This window comes from Python bivittatus, unplaced genomic scaffold, assembly GCF_059951505.1.
Source record: "Python bivittatus isolate LINGU-HERP-01145 unplaced genomic scaffold, Pbiv_v1 ctg000480_np1212, whole genome shotgun sequence".
Classification (NCBI taxonomy): Eukaryota; Metazoa; Chordata; class Lepidosauria; order Squamata; family Pythonidae; genus Python; species Python bivittatus.
Genome location: NW_028277075.1, coordinates 53094235 through 53111127, shown reverse-complemented (window position 1 = coordinate 53111127; position 16893 = coordinate 53094235). Strand labels below are relative to the sequence as shown.

At 36.5% G+C, this 16893-nt stretch overlaps 1 protein-coding gene across 3 annotated transcripts in view; it reads left to right on the top strand.

The window, feature by feature from the left end:
* PARVA (parvin alpha) overlaps positions 1-16893 on the top strand; it is an 87491-nt gene that overhangs the window by 44318 nt on the left and 26280 nt on the right. For all 3 annotated transcript variants that reach the window (XM_007426362.4, XM_025165518.2, XM_025165519.2), the window contains 5 exons: positions 9250-9339; positions 9444-9514; positions 11799-11901; positions 12579-12719; positions 14461-14576. In XM_007426362.4, the coding sequence (XP_007426424.1) occupies positions 9250-9339; positions 9444-9514; positions 11799-11901; positions 12579-12719; positions 14461-14576 (521 nt within the window). The remainder of the gene's footprint in view (positions 1-9249; positions 9340-9443; positions 9515-11798; positions 11902-12578; positions 12720-14460; positions 14577-16893) is intronic.

Here is a 16893-nt window from a genome sequence, read left to right as displayed (position 1 = left end):
CTTCCAGATATATTCAACTTAAGCTCCCCAAATTCCTGTTGGGGAGGAAATTCTGTGAGTTGAAATCCAGGACAACTGGGAGACCCCAAGATGTGTGAGGTTGGTTTAGAGGCATTTTTTAATTAATAGCATCTCTTTCATGGTCATAGCAACATGCTATCTTAGATCAGAGTCTTGTAAGGTTTTGAGATTTCAAAAGCTGCCCACTTCAAGCCTCTGGATCCGTACATTATTGTGCAATCATGCAAGAGTCATTCACATTTCATTATATGTTGTAAACCACTTGGAGTTGTTTTTGGAATCCTGCAGTATAGAAATATAATAAATATGATCACAAAACTTAGGAAAGAAGGAAGGTTGCTGTACACAAGTTACGTTTTGTCTTTCCTCTTTCAGGTGAGAGTACAAGTAAAGTATAAAAGTAGTGTAAAAGTTGTAATGAGAACAGAACTAGTTGTAAGGGAACCTTTGCTAGAAGAATAGTTATATACTGGGCATCTTATGTTACTTTCTCCTTTAATCAATATCTTTGTAACATTGATCGGCTCCATTTAATTGAAGGTAGAACAAAAGAAGGATGGTGTAAAATAGTGAGCAGTTGAGAAAAATTCAAGGTGCCAGGCCCTTAATTTGTATTACATCCCAAACAATTCTGTGTTGTCGTTTTCTGTCTTCTTATTAGTTATATTTTATTTAAGAGAGAAATTATGCAACCATGGAAAATGGGCATTTCTAGAGAATAAGTACTAATGCATCATCATCAGACTGATGCATGTTGCTTGCATACTGTATTCACTTTTAGAAGTGATTGGCTTGGAGTCAGCAGTTAATGGATGTGGGACTCAGCTCTGCTACAGATGGTTTCCTGAAAAAATATTTTCAGTTGCAAACATATCTTCCCCTCCTTCCTTTATCAAGTCTTTTGAGAGTGAATAGGCATTTATTGCTTAACAATGTACAGTTTACATTCTGAAGATACTGTTTTGAATGAACACCTCATAAACAGCCATCTGTGTAATTGCAAATATATTTTTATGAGGTTTATGAAATAAATATTTTGTTTCCAATAACACATTTAAACATTTCATTATCAGTTTTATCATTTCATTGCTACTCTCAAAATAGTCTTTTATGTTATATGCACATGACAGTATTTTGTATTTTTAAAATTATACATTATGTATAATAAGCTAAATGAAATCTAATGTGTGCAATATGAGAATTCCTGTAAACTAAATATGTAGCATTTTCTTAGTTTTCTTCCTACTCATTTTCATTGCCACTTCTTTTGACATGGACCATGGGATTTTTCAAATGAATTTCCGTGTATTGATCAATAATAATAATAATAATAATAATAATAATAATAAGCATTATTATAAATGAGTGTTGACCCCTTTCATTTCCACCAAAATAAACGAACCAGGAAAGTTCATTCTTTTCATAGTGTTCCTTCTGAACTATATGATTGCTTAGCAAAGTATCTGCATACTATATAAAACATTTACAATATATTTATTTTTGAAACTGGAAAGATAAGGTAACAATGATTTTAATAAATATAAACATAATTATTCATCCTATTTTATTTTTTGAAATATGTTAATAAGCAATCATTGTAAAGCTTGATTAAAAAACAAAACTATGCACAGTGTTCCACCTATATGAAAAAAATTCTGTCTTTGCAGTTTGTTGTACCCATACATGCTTCTTCCTGAAAAACTGAGTAGGGAAATAGGTGGAATTCTACATGCGCGCGCACACACACACACACACACACACATTATGAGCAGGACTGAAGGCATATAAAAGTCTGTCTTCCTCTGTAAATAAGGAGTGGTGATGCCATTCCCCCCCCCCCCGGCATAATTACCTCTGTTCAATGCCATTCACAAAGTTAGTCTGCGTACTGGATGGCTTTATCCATTTAGGCTGACTGTAACCAATTTGCAATGCCATTTTTAGACAGTATTACTCACATTCATTTTCAGATGCCATAGTCAATATAGGTCAATATATTGTCGGATATATTGTCTTCTATAGTTGGTTTGAATCATGGCTGGTATAAGCAACAATATCAGTAAAGAATTGTAAAGCATATAAAACACCAATGGTGCAACCCTTACTAACAGAGCCACCTTTAGAAATGCCTATAATTTATTCCTAACTTTATCTTTCTGAGTAAGACTTGGAAAAAGTAGATGTTTCAGCTCTTTATAGTTTTGGAGGTAAGTATTTACCTAGATTTGTCCAGTCTAGCTTATGTCCTAGTTTGGAAATGAAAGTAGACTTGTATGTTCTGATCAATAAATGTTGATCGTATATGATTTTTTCAGTGGTGTTTGATAGTATTGATCATGATGTTCTCTTATTGCAGATTTCTGGTTTGGGTTTATGAGGCACATTATGAGTCTGGTCTTTCTAGTTAGTGCAGGATGATTCTTTTCTATTCCATAGGCTGATAATCTTCAGGGGATGTGCATGTGTGTGTTTATGTGCGCACATGTAGCCGTGTAAACCACTTTAAAGAAGTCGATGTGATGGAAGGCATGAGCGAGGAGGATCCTGGAATGGAGCTTTAAGGTTACAGGGAGGGGGAGAGACATTCCAAGCATCTCCTCAGCCCCCAGCCGGAACGTGTGAAAGTGAAGAGAAGGAGACTGGCCCCTCCCTAAGGGATTTAGGGTTATAGTTGCTGTTGTTGGGGGTTAGAGTTAGTCTGGCGAGATTCTGTCTAATAGGTGTAAGCTAATAAAGTAACAACTGTCCCTGGATTGTCTTGCTGTGGTTCTTGGGCTGAACCTGACAGTCATTTGTATACTGGTAGTCCCCGGGTTAAGAACACCCAGTTTACAGACAACCCATAATTAAGAACGGAGCCTATTGTAGCAAAATTTGAGTTAAATACACAATGATTCGAGTTAAATACACAACGATTTGAGTTAATTACACAATACTACTTATACAGTATTATACAATAATACTGTTCCAGCTTACATACAAATTCAACATAAGGACAGACCTTGGGAATGGAAGTTGTTCTTAAACTGGGGAATACCTGTAATGAATTTCATTATCAACAGTATGTTAATTACATGCAACACTACCTCTATTTTCCACTAATTCCTGAGAAGCTATGGAACTCATAAACTGGCACATATATTCAGTTCTTAGATGAGGGAGAACAAACTTAATACTGGGAAATTGATGATTCTTTGGATTGGAAGTCATATTATTTGGGTAATGGAATGCAACTGATGCTGAATGGAGTTACACTATCCCTAAAAACTAGATGTGCATCTTGGGGGTGCTTCTAGATTTAATGTTCTTGAGTTGGGGCATAGGCTGCAAGATGGTCAGGTGTGGTTTTGACAAACACCACCTTTTGTTCTAAATGCCTCTTTTGAGCACCTGGAAACCAAAACTATACATTGGTACCGAATTGTCTAAACAAATAGAGAATGCTTTGTACCCAATGCTTAAACAATAAAAATCATGTTTACATAATTAAGAAAATATATATGGCTTCCTCTTTCAGCTGCTTTTGCTAGTCAGGAAAGATCAGGGATTGCTTGCCAAAGGAAACAAAAGACTTTTTTTTTCTCTTTCCCAGCATTTAAAAAAGATAACTGTAGCTACTGGGGAGCACAGTGTGTTGTTAACCATTAGCAGCAGCTTCTCCTTTTTTTTTTATCCCTTTAATCTGAAATAAAGTAATAGGAAGCCTTCAAGATGGAATGTTTGAAATCAGTGATGAAGGGAAATATAAATAGGTATCAAAAGACATGAAAAAGTCTAATAAAGCACAGCATGGAGGACATGTCTGCATATACTAAAGAAATTAAGCTAATTTAAACCTTGCAGGCAGTGCTATTTATGCCTTCCGATAGACTCATCAGTTTCTAGGGACTTTAAAGGGCAGAATTTATTTAGATTTCATGTACTTTTATTTGGGTAAAAAAAGCTGCTTCTAGATATATGATAGACGTCAAAGTATACTGCATTGTCTACTTTTTGTATCAGGATCTTCAAATTCAGGATAGTTTTCCTGTTGAATATTAAGCTGTTCTTCCACTAATGATTAGTTCCATAAATATGAAAAGTTCCACAGATATAAGGGGGCAAGAGAACTGGTCCTCCTCCAAAACATTGGATATGTTCCCTGGGCCCCACCCCTCAATATCTACAGAGCAGAAATCTGTATGTATTATTTACACATACATGAGATTTGGCACTCTGAGCAGGATTCTAGCCCATTAATTTATATTGTTGAGTACTGTCCATAATCATTTCAATCATTTCTGCTACATGAGATTCCAGGAATCAGAACTGGTATCTTAGATTTGCAATGTTTAAGGGTTACAGGTAGTCCTCGCTTAACTATGGTAATTGGGATCAGAAATTCCATCGCTAAGCAATGCAGTTGTAAAGTGCAATATCACATGACCACATCACTTAGCAGCAATCCTAACAGTCCCTATTGCCATTGTTAAGCGAGGTTCGTGGGTCGTTAAGTGAGGACCTCACATGACTTCCTGCCGACTTCCCACAAGCAAAGTCAGTGGAGAAGCCAGCTGGAAGTTGCAACTCCTGGGTGGCTTGCAAGCAGACCGGAGGGTGGGTGGGTACTACAGAGTGAGGAGCAGGGTGCTACAGTGAGTGTGTGTGGGCTGGGGAGGGGTTGCTGTGGTGCCGTGCAAGTGCGTGCAGGCTGGGGAGGGCTTGCTGCGGTGTCATATGAGTGCATGCGGGCTGGGGAGGGGGTGCTGTGGATCTCATACTCCTCAGGAGAAAAAGTAGCAGGAGTAAACTGCAACCTTCCCTGCAGACTTGTCCATTGACTTTGCTTGTTGGAAGCTGGCAGGAAAGGTTGCAAATGGCGATCACGTGACCTTGGAATGCTGCAACTATTGTAAGTGTGAGCTGGTTACCAAGCACCCAGATCACAGTCATATGACTGTGGGGGTGGTATGACCCCCTGGAACTTTGAGGACCAGTCATAAGTTCTACTCATTCAGCATCGTCGCAACTTTGAATGGTCGCTAAGTAGTTGTTAACCGAGAACTACCTGTATTTGTAAGCTAAATCCCGTATCATAATTTCATGCCTCACGTAGCTGTGGGAGTTGTAACAGATCTGGAATGTGGTAATTTTGTAAAGAGATGAAATGTTGCAAAACAGCTTGAGCCTGAGAAAAAAGGTGCCATTGCTATAAGGGACACATTAATGAGTGGATTCTTTAATGGCATTTATTCAGGATCATGCAGAAACCTGAAAAAGGATGTGAATGCTTTAATAAATAGCAGAGAGGCACTACTTGCTTTAGGTCTAAAGCTGTTCTCCTGAGAGGGCTAGATGAAAAACTACCCACACCCAGCTTATCAAGGAAGAGGGAGAATTCTTGAATCAGACACAGGCAGTGCTTGCTGAGGGACAGTGGCATCAAGAAGCCTTCCAGAAGATAGGTGGGAAAAAAGCCCAAGCAGATGGGAGGAAGAGATGAAAGAATATGACATAAAAACACAAGCCTCTCAAGAAGAGCTCAACTGTGGAGCTTCAGAACAGGGCCTCACCATGGATATTTCTGGACCCTGGATGAAAAGTGACTGCTCCAGGGTTCTGCACAGATTCTGTAAATGGAAGGGTTCCTGCCTCTGCCCTCAAGTTGGCAATCAGGGACTTCTTACTGAGGGGGTTAGAAGCTGCAATCTGTTAGCTGGATAGTCTGTCAAGATAAGTGTGTTGCCTTCCTGGGGCACATATTCAGGATGAGAAGCAAAGACTGTGCCTCACAAGAACTGGGAAGAAGGAGCCTTGGAAATCTGATTCAGTTTTAATGCTGGAAGGTCATTAAGATTTAGTGTGCATTTCTGAATCTTGATGGGAACGAAACAAGTGGAATGCAAGGATTGAGGGGTATAACAATAAACTAGATTAAAACGGGGGGAGTGGTATTATATGTGAAGCAAGTGCAGGCATATGTTGAATCTAGGAATTTGAACAAGAAGGGCCAATTGAGAACATTGGAGTAAGAATACAAGGAAAGAGAGAATGCTATAGAACACCAAGTCCAGCAGAAGACATGTATAATGCCTCTAAGACCAGATTAGAGAACTTCCAGGGGAGGAGAAACATAGTAATAATGGGAAACTTCAACTGCCATTTCTTGACTCGGCCAAGACTGCAAGGTCCTAGAAATTCCTCAGTGGTCTTGCTGATGGTTTTATTTTTCAAAAGGCTGAAAATGAGATTAGGGGATTAGCTCTCCTGGACACATTCCTAATCAACAGGGAAAAGCTGGTTGAAGAGTAAAAAGTGGTAGAAACTTTGGAAGGAAGTTGGGTTCAAGATCCCAGTGAAAGAAATTGGAGTATAGTCATGCATACACACAAGATTTCAGGAGACTCAATTTCAACAGATAAGTACTAGGTGGTATCCTGTAGACAGAAATCCTCAGGATTGGGGGAAGTGGGGAACTTTTCAGAAATAAGATATTGGAAGCACAATTTCACACTATTCCAGTGGAAAAAATTGGGCAGCTAGCACAAGTTAATGGGACATAATCAATCAAAATACAAAAAGAACTTGTCTAAAGTTAAAAGAGGTGTACCAGGCAGGTAGCTAATATCTGCAAGAAAGAAAGTTAGGAAGGCTAAAGTGCAAAAGGAATTTAGTCTCATAAGGGAAGCTAAAAGGAAAAAAAAGGGGGGGGGATTTGTGATACATCAGTAATTAAAAGGAAGAAAAGGGAAAGGTCTGAAAACAGAAGATGGTGGGAGAGTAACAGATGACAAGGAGAAGCTGGACTCTCAGCTCCTACATTGCCTTAGTCTTCTCCCCAAAGGGGAGCTGAATTATAATTGACCTAAGCAGAACAATTGACAAAAGGAGGGAGTGGCAAACCAACACAGGTAAAGAGATGATTAGGGCTGTCATGGCCATCATGAACAAGTTCAAGTCTTCATGACCAGACCAGTTACAGTACATTTGAGAGCCTGGAAGGAGTTTGTAGATGTCGTCTTGAAGCCCCTTTTGGTGAAGTCCCATTCTGAGAAATCATGGAGGATGGATATAGTGCCAGAGGTTTGGAGAAGGGAAAATGTTATTCCTGTCTTTTAAAAGAGAAGCCAGATAACTACAGACCAGTCAGCTTAACACAGATACTGAGTAAAACTTTGGAACAGAATATTAAGCAGTGAGTTTGTAAGCATTTAGAAAAGAATGCATTGCTTGGCAGGAGCCAGCAAAGGTTTACCAAGCATAAATTATACCAAACCAGCCTGATCTCCAGTTTTGGTAGAGTGACCAGTTTAGTTGATCATGGGATTCCAGTGGATATAACATAAAGTATTCAACAAAATTTCCCATGAGATTCTGGTACAGAAGATGGGAAAATGTGGGTGGGACTATGCTACCATTAAATGGTTACCGAGGTGAGTGAAGAATTGCACCCAAGGAGAGTACATCATTGGTTCCACATCAGCTTGGATGAAAGAGTTGGCATATCACAGGGCTCCATTTGTCAGCCCCACTAGGTAGACCAGACCAGGAAATCAAGTCCACAAGAAGGCTAAAATAACTTTTGTTGAGATTGGCTATAATAACAGAATCTTGCAAATCTGATCATATTGTACCTCATCTACTTTCTTATAGTTAAGCACATTAGGGAAGCGTCTGCCTGAGCTGTTTCCAAATGTTATCTCATTCTGGACTTTAAAAATGCTTCAGCCTTTGGCCTAGGTAACAGTTCCTGCATATCTCTGTCAGGATCATCTTCTTTGCTCTCTATGCCATTCTAGGCCCTATGTTGTTCAACATATTTCTAAATGACTTTGGCTAGAGTTTAGAAAATATGATGATCACATTTGCAGATGACACAAAGATTGCAAACATCTTAGGAAACATAATATCAAGGTTCAGGAGGATCTTGACACACTGAAATAGTGGGCAGAAATCAGGAAGTTGAATTTTAGTACTTTATGAACAAATGCAAAATCCTACCTTTGGGTAGGAAAAATCAAAGGCAATGGAATGTGGTGATCAATCTAGGCAACAAAAATTGCAAAAAAGATCTGGGCATCTTGATGGATTCTAAAATTGAACATAAGCCAATAGTGTGATATAGCTGCAAAAATGCAAATGAAATGCTAAGCTGCAAGTATAGTATCAAGATCAAAAGAAGCTGCTGTTCTTCTCTCTGGCTTTGGATAGACCACACTTAGAATATTGGGTCCAGTTCCGGACATCACATTTTGGAAAAATAGATTGACAAACTAGAGTATGTCCAGAAAAGAGCAATCAGGATGATAAGGGCCTGGAAAGGAAAACAAACAAACTAATGAGGAATAGTTTGAGGTGTTTGATATATTTAGCCTGGAAAAGAGAAGACTGTGGGGAGACATGGAAGCTGCCCTCAAGTATCTGAAGAGCTGTCCTGTGAAAGATTAGGGGGAATTGTTCAGAGTTTTTCAAGAAGATAGGATAAAAATCAATGGGTTTAAATGAAAAGGAAATAGATTTTGGTGGAATATCAGGAAAAAAAACCCCTAATGGTAACAATGGAACTGACAGTATTGGGAGGTGATAGACTCTCCTTTGCTGGAAGTACTCAGACTAAAGTTGGGTGGCCATCAGTCAGGGATACTGTAGTAGATTCCGTCACTGAGCAGGGATTTGGACTAGGCTATTATTTTATTCTAGCAATCATTTTTTAAGTATGCATCATCTATCTGTCTGTCTGTCTCAACTGCAGTTTCTGTTTTTGAAACACGAATATAGAACACATTGTTTTGAATGATTTAATGGGTGGGTGCATTTTTTTTGCATGATTATCACAATAGAATCGTTTTGTGAATGGCCATTATTAATAACATTAACTGTCATTTCTCAGTTTTGCATTTTGTTTCCTGCTCACTTCACTTTACAATTGTCCCCCAAACCCTAAACACATACACATGCATACACAGACACACATACATGCTATACCCTTCTAACTCAGGATTATGCTTATGCTTTGATATTTGATGAAGAAGGCTGTGAGTCAAGAAGTTTTTCTCAAAATAAAGGTTTGAAGTGCCACAAAATCCTTTGTTTTTTCTGTTGCAACTAACATATTTCCTCTTCCAGAAAATGTGGAAAAAACTCTGAAAGGTCCACTCCTTATTGCTACTAACAGGTATTAAGTTAGTAACATCAAGAAAAAAAAATTAAGATAAATTTCACTATTTTTTTTGTTTGTTTTCGTTTCAGTATCTGAACTACAGGAAGAAGGAATAAATGCCATAAATTTACCACTCAGTCCAATTCCTTTTGAACTAGATCCTGAAGATACTATGTTAGGTAATTTGAAATACTTTTTTTCCCCTTTAAACTGGTCATAAGTATGCCTTCTTTATAATGAGGAGTCTTCCTTTTTCATTTCTCTCCATTTTTTTTTTACAAAGAGGAAAATGAAGTCCGAACAATGATTGATCCCAATTCAAGAAGTGACCCAAAACTACAGGAGTTAATGAAGGTAATAATGAAAGCACTTTGAAACTAGTCTATAAAATCAGCCAAAATAAAGTAAGCTGCGTTTCATTCTCCTGTTGAACTTTATATTTTGGTGCACAAGCACAAAAAATGCAGATTGTTGATCGTCAGTCACTGAGTGTATTTTTGGTTCTGCTGTAAATATGAATTACTCAATTTTTGTTCACGTATCATCTGTTGTTGTATATATGATTATTTCTTTATTTATATCTTAGAAAGCTTAGCAGAGTTAAATGGCAAGATTAAAAATATTTTAAATAAATAAATAAATAACCCACTTGGGAAATAAAAAGTAGGAGAGAGATCATTCAATGTTACAGCTATAATCTGCAAACTATTTTCTGCTAAAGAATCCAGTGATTCACAAGCCATCTGTCTTAAACACAGGAAATACATTTTACAATAAGTAAAGTCTTGGGTGAAGGTGAATGGTGGTAGAAGGCTGATTTCTCTCCTACTTTTTATTTCCCAAGTGGGTTATTTATTTATTTATTTATTTAAAATATTTTTAATCTTGCCATTTAACTCTGCTAAGCTTTCTAAGATATAAATAAAGAAATAATCATATATACAACAACAGATGATATCTGAACAAAAATTGAGTAATTCATATTTACAGCAGAACCAAAAATACACTCAGTGACTGACGATCAACAATCTGCATTTTTTGAAGCTTAATCATAGGCACCAAAAGCTTGTGAGATTAATATTCTTTACCATGTGGAGAGAAAAGAGAGTATTTCAGTTCCATTTCCTCAGCGATGAGGATTTTTTTCCAGGTTTGAATACCAGCATATTTAAAACCAGACATATTTGAAGTCTTTAAGACAACAAAGGGTATTTCTTTAATTTAATGGGAATGCCACAGTATAAACTGAAATTGAAAAAAATAATCTTCTGTGAATGGAAGATGATTTCATTTCTTTTAACTCACTGAAAGAAGGTGGAGGAACAATTTTTGCCAATTTCTTCTCCTCTCTGCACTACTACCATGTGCTTCTGGGAATCTTGAATTCTCTAGAACAGATTTTGGAGGATTACAAAAGGCAGTTGGAATCTCTGAAAATAATTCTTCTCTTCAATTAACGGGCACAGGAGTGCCCATTTTATGAATTGAAATAAGATTTAATTTAGTTGACCAAAGGGAGTTTTTGCCATAATTTCTAAGCTCTAACTTGTGTGATGAACAGTATTAGTAGTAGCAATTTGTCAATGCACAATGGTTTTTCTTGGTGTGGTGAAAGTTTGATAGGAATTTAATAAAATCTATGGACTATTTACATTTTGTCTGAATCCAGTATTGGTGACTTTTGTAGATAAAAAAGAAAGATCAGCTAAAATCCCAACAGTGCTGAAATCAGAAGTGATGGCTCTTTATAATCCTATGCAATTAATATTTTTCTGATAGTATGATTAAGAATTAAGTCAAACTATTCTCCAAAAGCTCTTGCTACTAAGATTAAGATTATTTCCAAGTCACTTCCAAGTCCACTTTGCATAAAATGGAAAAGAGTTTTTTCTGGTATTCAAAGCTTTCATATGCAATACATTTTTAATAGTGGAAAGTGTGTTTCCTTGAAAATTTAGAGGTTTGTGTCCAACTTGTTTTTCTATGAACAAAAGAAGCTAAAAAATAGAATTTAAGTGACATTTGCTGAGAGAGCAAATATTGGAATGTGAAGAACATTCTTAAAAAATTCAGTTATTATGTCATGTGTGTTAGGTCTTCAGTATAGATTGGGGAACTGAAAAAAATTGATGTAGTTTGTCCCTTCCATACTATTGCCAAGAAAATTTCATAACTGTGTCCATGTGGTTACTAGGAGCTGAACTTGACTCAAGGGTGTCTTTACCTTTTACCTCATGCTTAAATACCATTGAATTTAACTACTGGATTGCAGTAATTATATTTTAAGCCTCATCCAGTAACTTCTCATCCAGCAGTAATAAGAAGTTAAGTAGCTGTAATGTCTACTTATAATTGTTTAGAAAAATAAGATGTTACTATAAGGTAACTTCAGTATTTGTGGAGCTGAGGAATGGGTAGACTTTTGTAAAAAATGGTATAGCTTAATGCATTTGCCACAATATAACATACATTAGTCATACATACTAATGTTTCAGTATAAATGTTTTAATTCTTGTTATTAACTCTTGACACACTGCATCTTTGGTGAATTATGTTTAGTTTTTACTACTGTTTCCAGTATAATGTACATTTGTGATTATGCACGCATGGCGTTGCTAAATCTTGATCTCTTACACAGGTATTAATAGACTGGATTAATGATGTGTTAGTAGGAGAAAGAATAATTGTAAAAGATCTGGCTGAAGACATGTATGATGGACAAGTACTGCAAAAACTCTTTGGTAAGAAGTAATGTAATTTTTATGCCTAGAGTGATGATATTTTGCTTTTCTATAGAATGGCTTTATAAAAAAAACCAAGAGATGAAAGAAGATAGGCTCCTTTTGTTTTGTAAGAAAAGCTTATTCCTGCTTTTCAAAGATTTTAGCCAATGAATGGTCGTCTAAACATCTAACAACCATTTCCTTTATGTTTGTATCATATTTTTAATTATATGTACTAGGCATCTTAAAATTGGCATCTTTCTGAAGTTGGACACTTCAAAAATTCAGTGATGTTCTGAAATTTGTCATTCTGTAGTGCTACCATATTTAGTGATGACATCCAGATTTAGAAGCCATTTTGAAGGAAACAATATAATTAACATTAGTGAAATAATCTAGATGGTGTTGTATGTGGCACTCATTAGTCAATACTGCCAGATATATTATTAAGAAGAAATAAATGTAAAGTGGATTGACATCACTGTGCTTTATTAAAAGCATTGAAATCTGTAATAGAAAGAAAGATTTTCCTTACTTAGATTTGCTTGGTGGATTGTCAGTGGTTACTTTTGAAATTTTAAATTAGGTTATCTATAAAAAATCCATTTTGGAATAGTGGAACAGAATGTCTTCATGTTGAGCCTGGTACATGGAGTTGAGGCATAGACTTGTTTTTTCTTCCATTATCACTTCAGAGAAGCTTGAGAGTGAGAAACTCAATGTGGCTGAAGTCACACAGTCTGAAATAGCTCAGAAGCAGAAGCTACAGACAGTACTTGAAAAGATCAATGAAACCCTTAAACTTCCTCCAAGGAGCATCAAATGGAATGTGGACTGTGAGTTACTGATTTACAGTGGAATTTGCATGTACAGATTACATTAAAATTGTATTAAATTTATTAAATTAGAAAAAAGCTAGAACCGTTTTCTAACCAGAAGCCAATTTAGAAGGGGTATGTGTATGGAAGTATGTGTTTGTGTATGTTTGAGTATTATATATGTATTTACACACAAACAGACACATACACACTGAAAGAGAGAAAGAAAGAAGCTTGTAATTGTTGGCAAACAATTGGCAATTAAGAGGCTGATAAGTTTAAATTCCAATTGTACATGCAATGTTACATGTGGCAGGGAATATTTTCTTCAAAACTGGAGAGTTCTTTTTTCTTCTTATTTCTGATATAATTTGCTACGGATCTTTGTAGAACTGTAAGTGTGAAAAACATAGTTTATATCCTACTTCTATGTACAAGAAAATCCAAAGGGGTTCACAGGAAAATAAAAAGGAATGTGTTACATATTATTCAAGTCTATGTAATGTGGTTATTTTTTTCCTATTGTCTCTTACCCTGGGAATTGGGAGAACTTTCTCCCAAATTTTGGAGCTAGTCCTATAATACATTTTTCCCCTTAGTTTCTGCAAAGAGTTTAGATCCGTGTCCAAGAGATGCTCCTTTTTATTTCTTCCAATTCGCAGTAAGCAGAGTTAGGTTGAAAAAAAAATGACTTTCCCAAAGGGCTTCTTGGCTAAAAGGGTATCTAACGCTATAATTCCTTCATCCAAATCAAGGATATGAGGCAGTACTCCATGCTTTATCTTAAACATTGTTGAGGCCCTGTTCATTTCCAGTGTGCACATAAAGCATCTAATTTTGCTGGCTGGAAAAGTATATACATTAGGCTATTTTTGTTTAAGCATAAAGTTTGTCCTGTAAGAAGCCTGAAAAATTTATTGTTTGGAATGTATTTCATAGTTTTGCAGAAGACCTTTGACATAAACATAGACAAATAATGCAGTTGAATAGCTCATTGGTACTACTGCACTGTTTTTCAGTAATATGTGAGTCATCTAAAATTGAAAAATGTAGCATACTTAACATCAAATATTTTAGAATGGTACCTTGGCATTCATGGATACCCCAAGTAAAGGGAATAATAATTCTGCTGCTGCTGCTGCTGCTAGAATATAGTTACAAATTATTTCTTTTGATGGTTGCAGATTAGAAGTTTCCTATAATAAGTCTTTTGGTACCTTGCAGCCTTGTTAGTGTTAAGTACATATACAAATCCTGCTGTGAATAAGCTATAATAACAAGACCTCTTAACAAGTTCATGAGGAATGTTTGAATCATTCTGTTTAGTAAGTTATTGCTCAAGGGTACGGGCTAAATAGGCTCATTCATCTTCCTGCAGACATTATGATACTTAAAACTGAATTAAGTGCATGTTATGAATTAAAAAAAAAATCCTTCCCCTAGTTCATAAATCAACACTGGAATAGTGAGGATAAAGGAATGCCACAGAGGTGTCTGTAGATAGCACTTAATACAACTGCCTAATCCTTTTGAATCGCATGAAGCATGCAACACCTAACCCAAGGAATAATGTTGATTTAGTTGTTTTCATAAGACCCGTTGATTTATGTCAGGAAAGAGAAACAGAGGAAAATACCCTTTGACCAATCTCTAGTGGGCGAAAGTGTCAAAGGATAAAATATCCTACATACTGATACTGCTTGTGAAAGTAAATATTTCAGTTTCTCTTGCGTAACTTTAAGTTTTTAATCTCTTTCAGCTGTCCATGCTAAAAGTCTGGTTGCAATACTGCATCTTTTGGTTGCATTATCACAGTACTTTCGGGCCCCAATCAGGCTGCCAGATCATGTGTCTATTCAAGTTGTGGTTGTCCAGGTATGAATGAATGTATTCAGCATTTCTGTACAATTTTTTAAACTAGAGAGAGTGTAAGAAAAAGGCACATTTCCTTTCTTCTTTTCTAGAGCTGAGTGCATTATTGTCATTACTGATTGCATAGCAGTGGAACTGTAACATTAATATAATAAAGGTTAAATTGGATGTTGGCAAAGCGTAACTTTGTAGTTGTCATGCAAAGGCCTAAAGTTAATGTTTTTCACCTTTCTGGCTGTCTTCTTTCATGTTGCCCCCTTCTACTGGGACTGCACAAATCTTATGAAAGAAGTGCTTCGGAATATGCACACAACACTTCTTTTCAAATCATGAAAGAATCAGCCCTGCCAATTTCCAGGCTTACGTGGCTGCTTCAGAAGCTGTTCCCGGCTCTCTCTGCACGCATGCGCATGCATTTTGCTTTGCTGAGGAACATGTGAAACAAAGCGGCAACTTGTGCATACGCATGTGGAGAGAGCCGGAAGCAGCTTGTAAAGCCAGGGAACAGAGGTGGCTGCTTTCACAATTTGAAGAGATGCTTTGTACATGCTCCCATGGGTTCAAAGCATTTCTTTCAAAGGATTTGCATGGCTCTACTTTCTACTTCAAATATTTGTATTTGCTCACTGAACACCAGTTTAATAAATGCCTCTTTTGATACTATATGATCAGCCTGGTAGATAATGTAGACTTTTCTATCGGCTTGTGAATGTCTGCCAGTCATATGACCTGCCTTACAATTTCAAGTTCACTTTTTAAAAGTATTATTATTTTTACTGAACTTGGTTTTGTCAGTTCTTCAGATTTTTGTTTGGAAAAAGCGTGTGAAAACTCTGAACTAGACTCTGTAATAAATATTCCTAAATCCAGCTATTTTCTGTCCTCTTAAAATAATAGGCAGTACAAAGTTATATTTCGTAAAAATAACCACAGAAAACTAAGATTATGGCTTGTAGCAGTTTGGACAACAATACCTGCTTGAAATTGGTTATTTGTGTTTTATTCAGGTATCACTTCAGATGGGAAGGGAGATTTCGATTCTTGTAGTTAAGAGTTAACAAATATGAGAATGCATTACCAGATAAGTAGGATAATTTGCCATATTTGTACAATAACACCAGGAGTAATAGAATCAGCTTCCATTATTATCTTAGTGCTGCACTGAATATTCACCCAACTTTGAAATCCCTCTCTCCATAAAAGGCAGAAGACAATTTCAAAGCCACATTGCAGTAAAAGGTGAATTCCAGAGAGAACCCCGGTGATGGGAAGAGATCCTTGCCTGCTGTCAGGATCCTGATTTGGCTATGCATGAATAATCCCCCATATCATACGCTTTCTTGTCAAATAAAATACAATGCCTCCTTGCCTGATATTCAGGGGGAGGGGGGAAATCTCCCCAATATTTCATTGTTCTTCAAAGCATGACTATAGGCATGAATTTTAATTAGAGCAATGGTGATCTAAATATGTATTTTCTGCACTGAAAATAAATGCATTCAATATATACAGACATATTTAGAAATAGAATAAATCTTGACTGTTCAGCTGTGGAGTGAGCTCTGTTTCTCTCTGCTTTTGCTTCTCAACATGGTCTCTTCTCTCATTTTTTGAAGCAACCTGGTAATATAGTCTAAACAAAGAGGTTATGAATTGCCGAAGGTAACCCATTCAATTTTATAGCTGACTTAGAATACACATCCCTTGGGCTGCCTTGTTCAGCCGTTGTAGTTCCTTGGCTTTCAACTGTTTCTTTTTGGAACCTGCATATGTGTTGAAACTAGTTCAGTCAGACTTAGAAATTCTTATTTAGATGTTTGGCTGGCTTTTCCTCTGAATTTTTGCTTCTAGAGAATCTCCCTTTTCACCATTGGAGACCTTATTAGTGTAGGGCAGAATTTTCCAATCTTGGCAGCTTTTAGGGTTGTGGATTGCAGTTCCCAGAATTCTCAGCAGTGACCATGCTGGCCAGGGAATCCTGTGAACTGAAATCCACACATCTGCCATGGTTGGGAAGCACTGGTGTAGGAATATGTGAAGCTTCTTATATATTTCCACAAGATCTGAACTGTACCTTCCAGAATAAAATGTGGAATAGAATGTGTCTATCTGTTGGAGTTGGTTGTTCTTAATTCAAAACTAAATCAAAATGCAGTTAAGTATTCCTATTTTCATACGAATTTCCAATTCTTATTTTGAAATGTATTTGGAAATGCTTATTTTGGCAGAAAGCTTGTTAGAAATTCCAGTTTTTAAGAAAAAATTAAAACTACATCATGTATTTAAATGTGAATGTTTATGTGAAAATGTTTAATTAAAA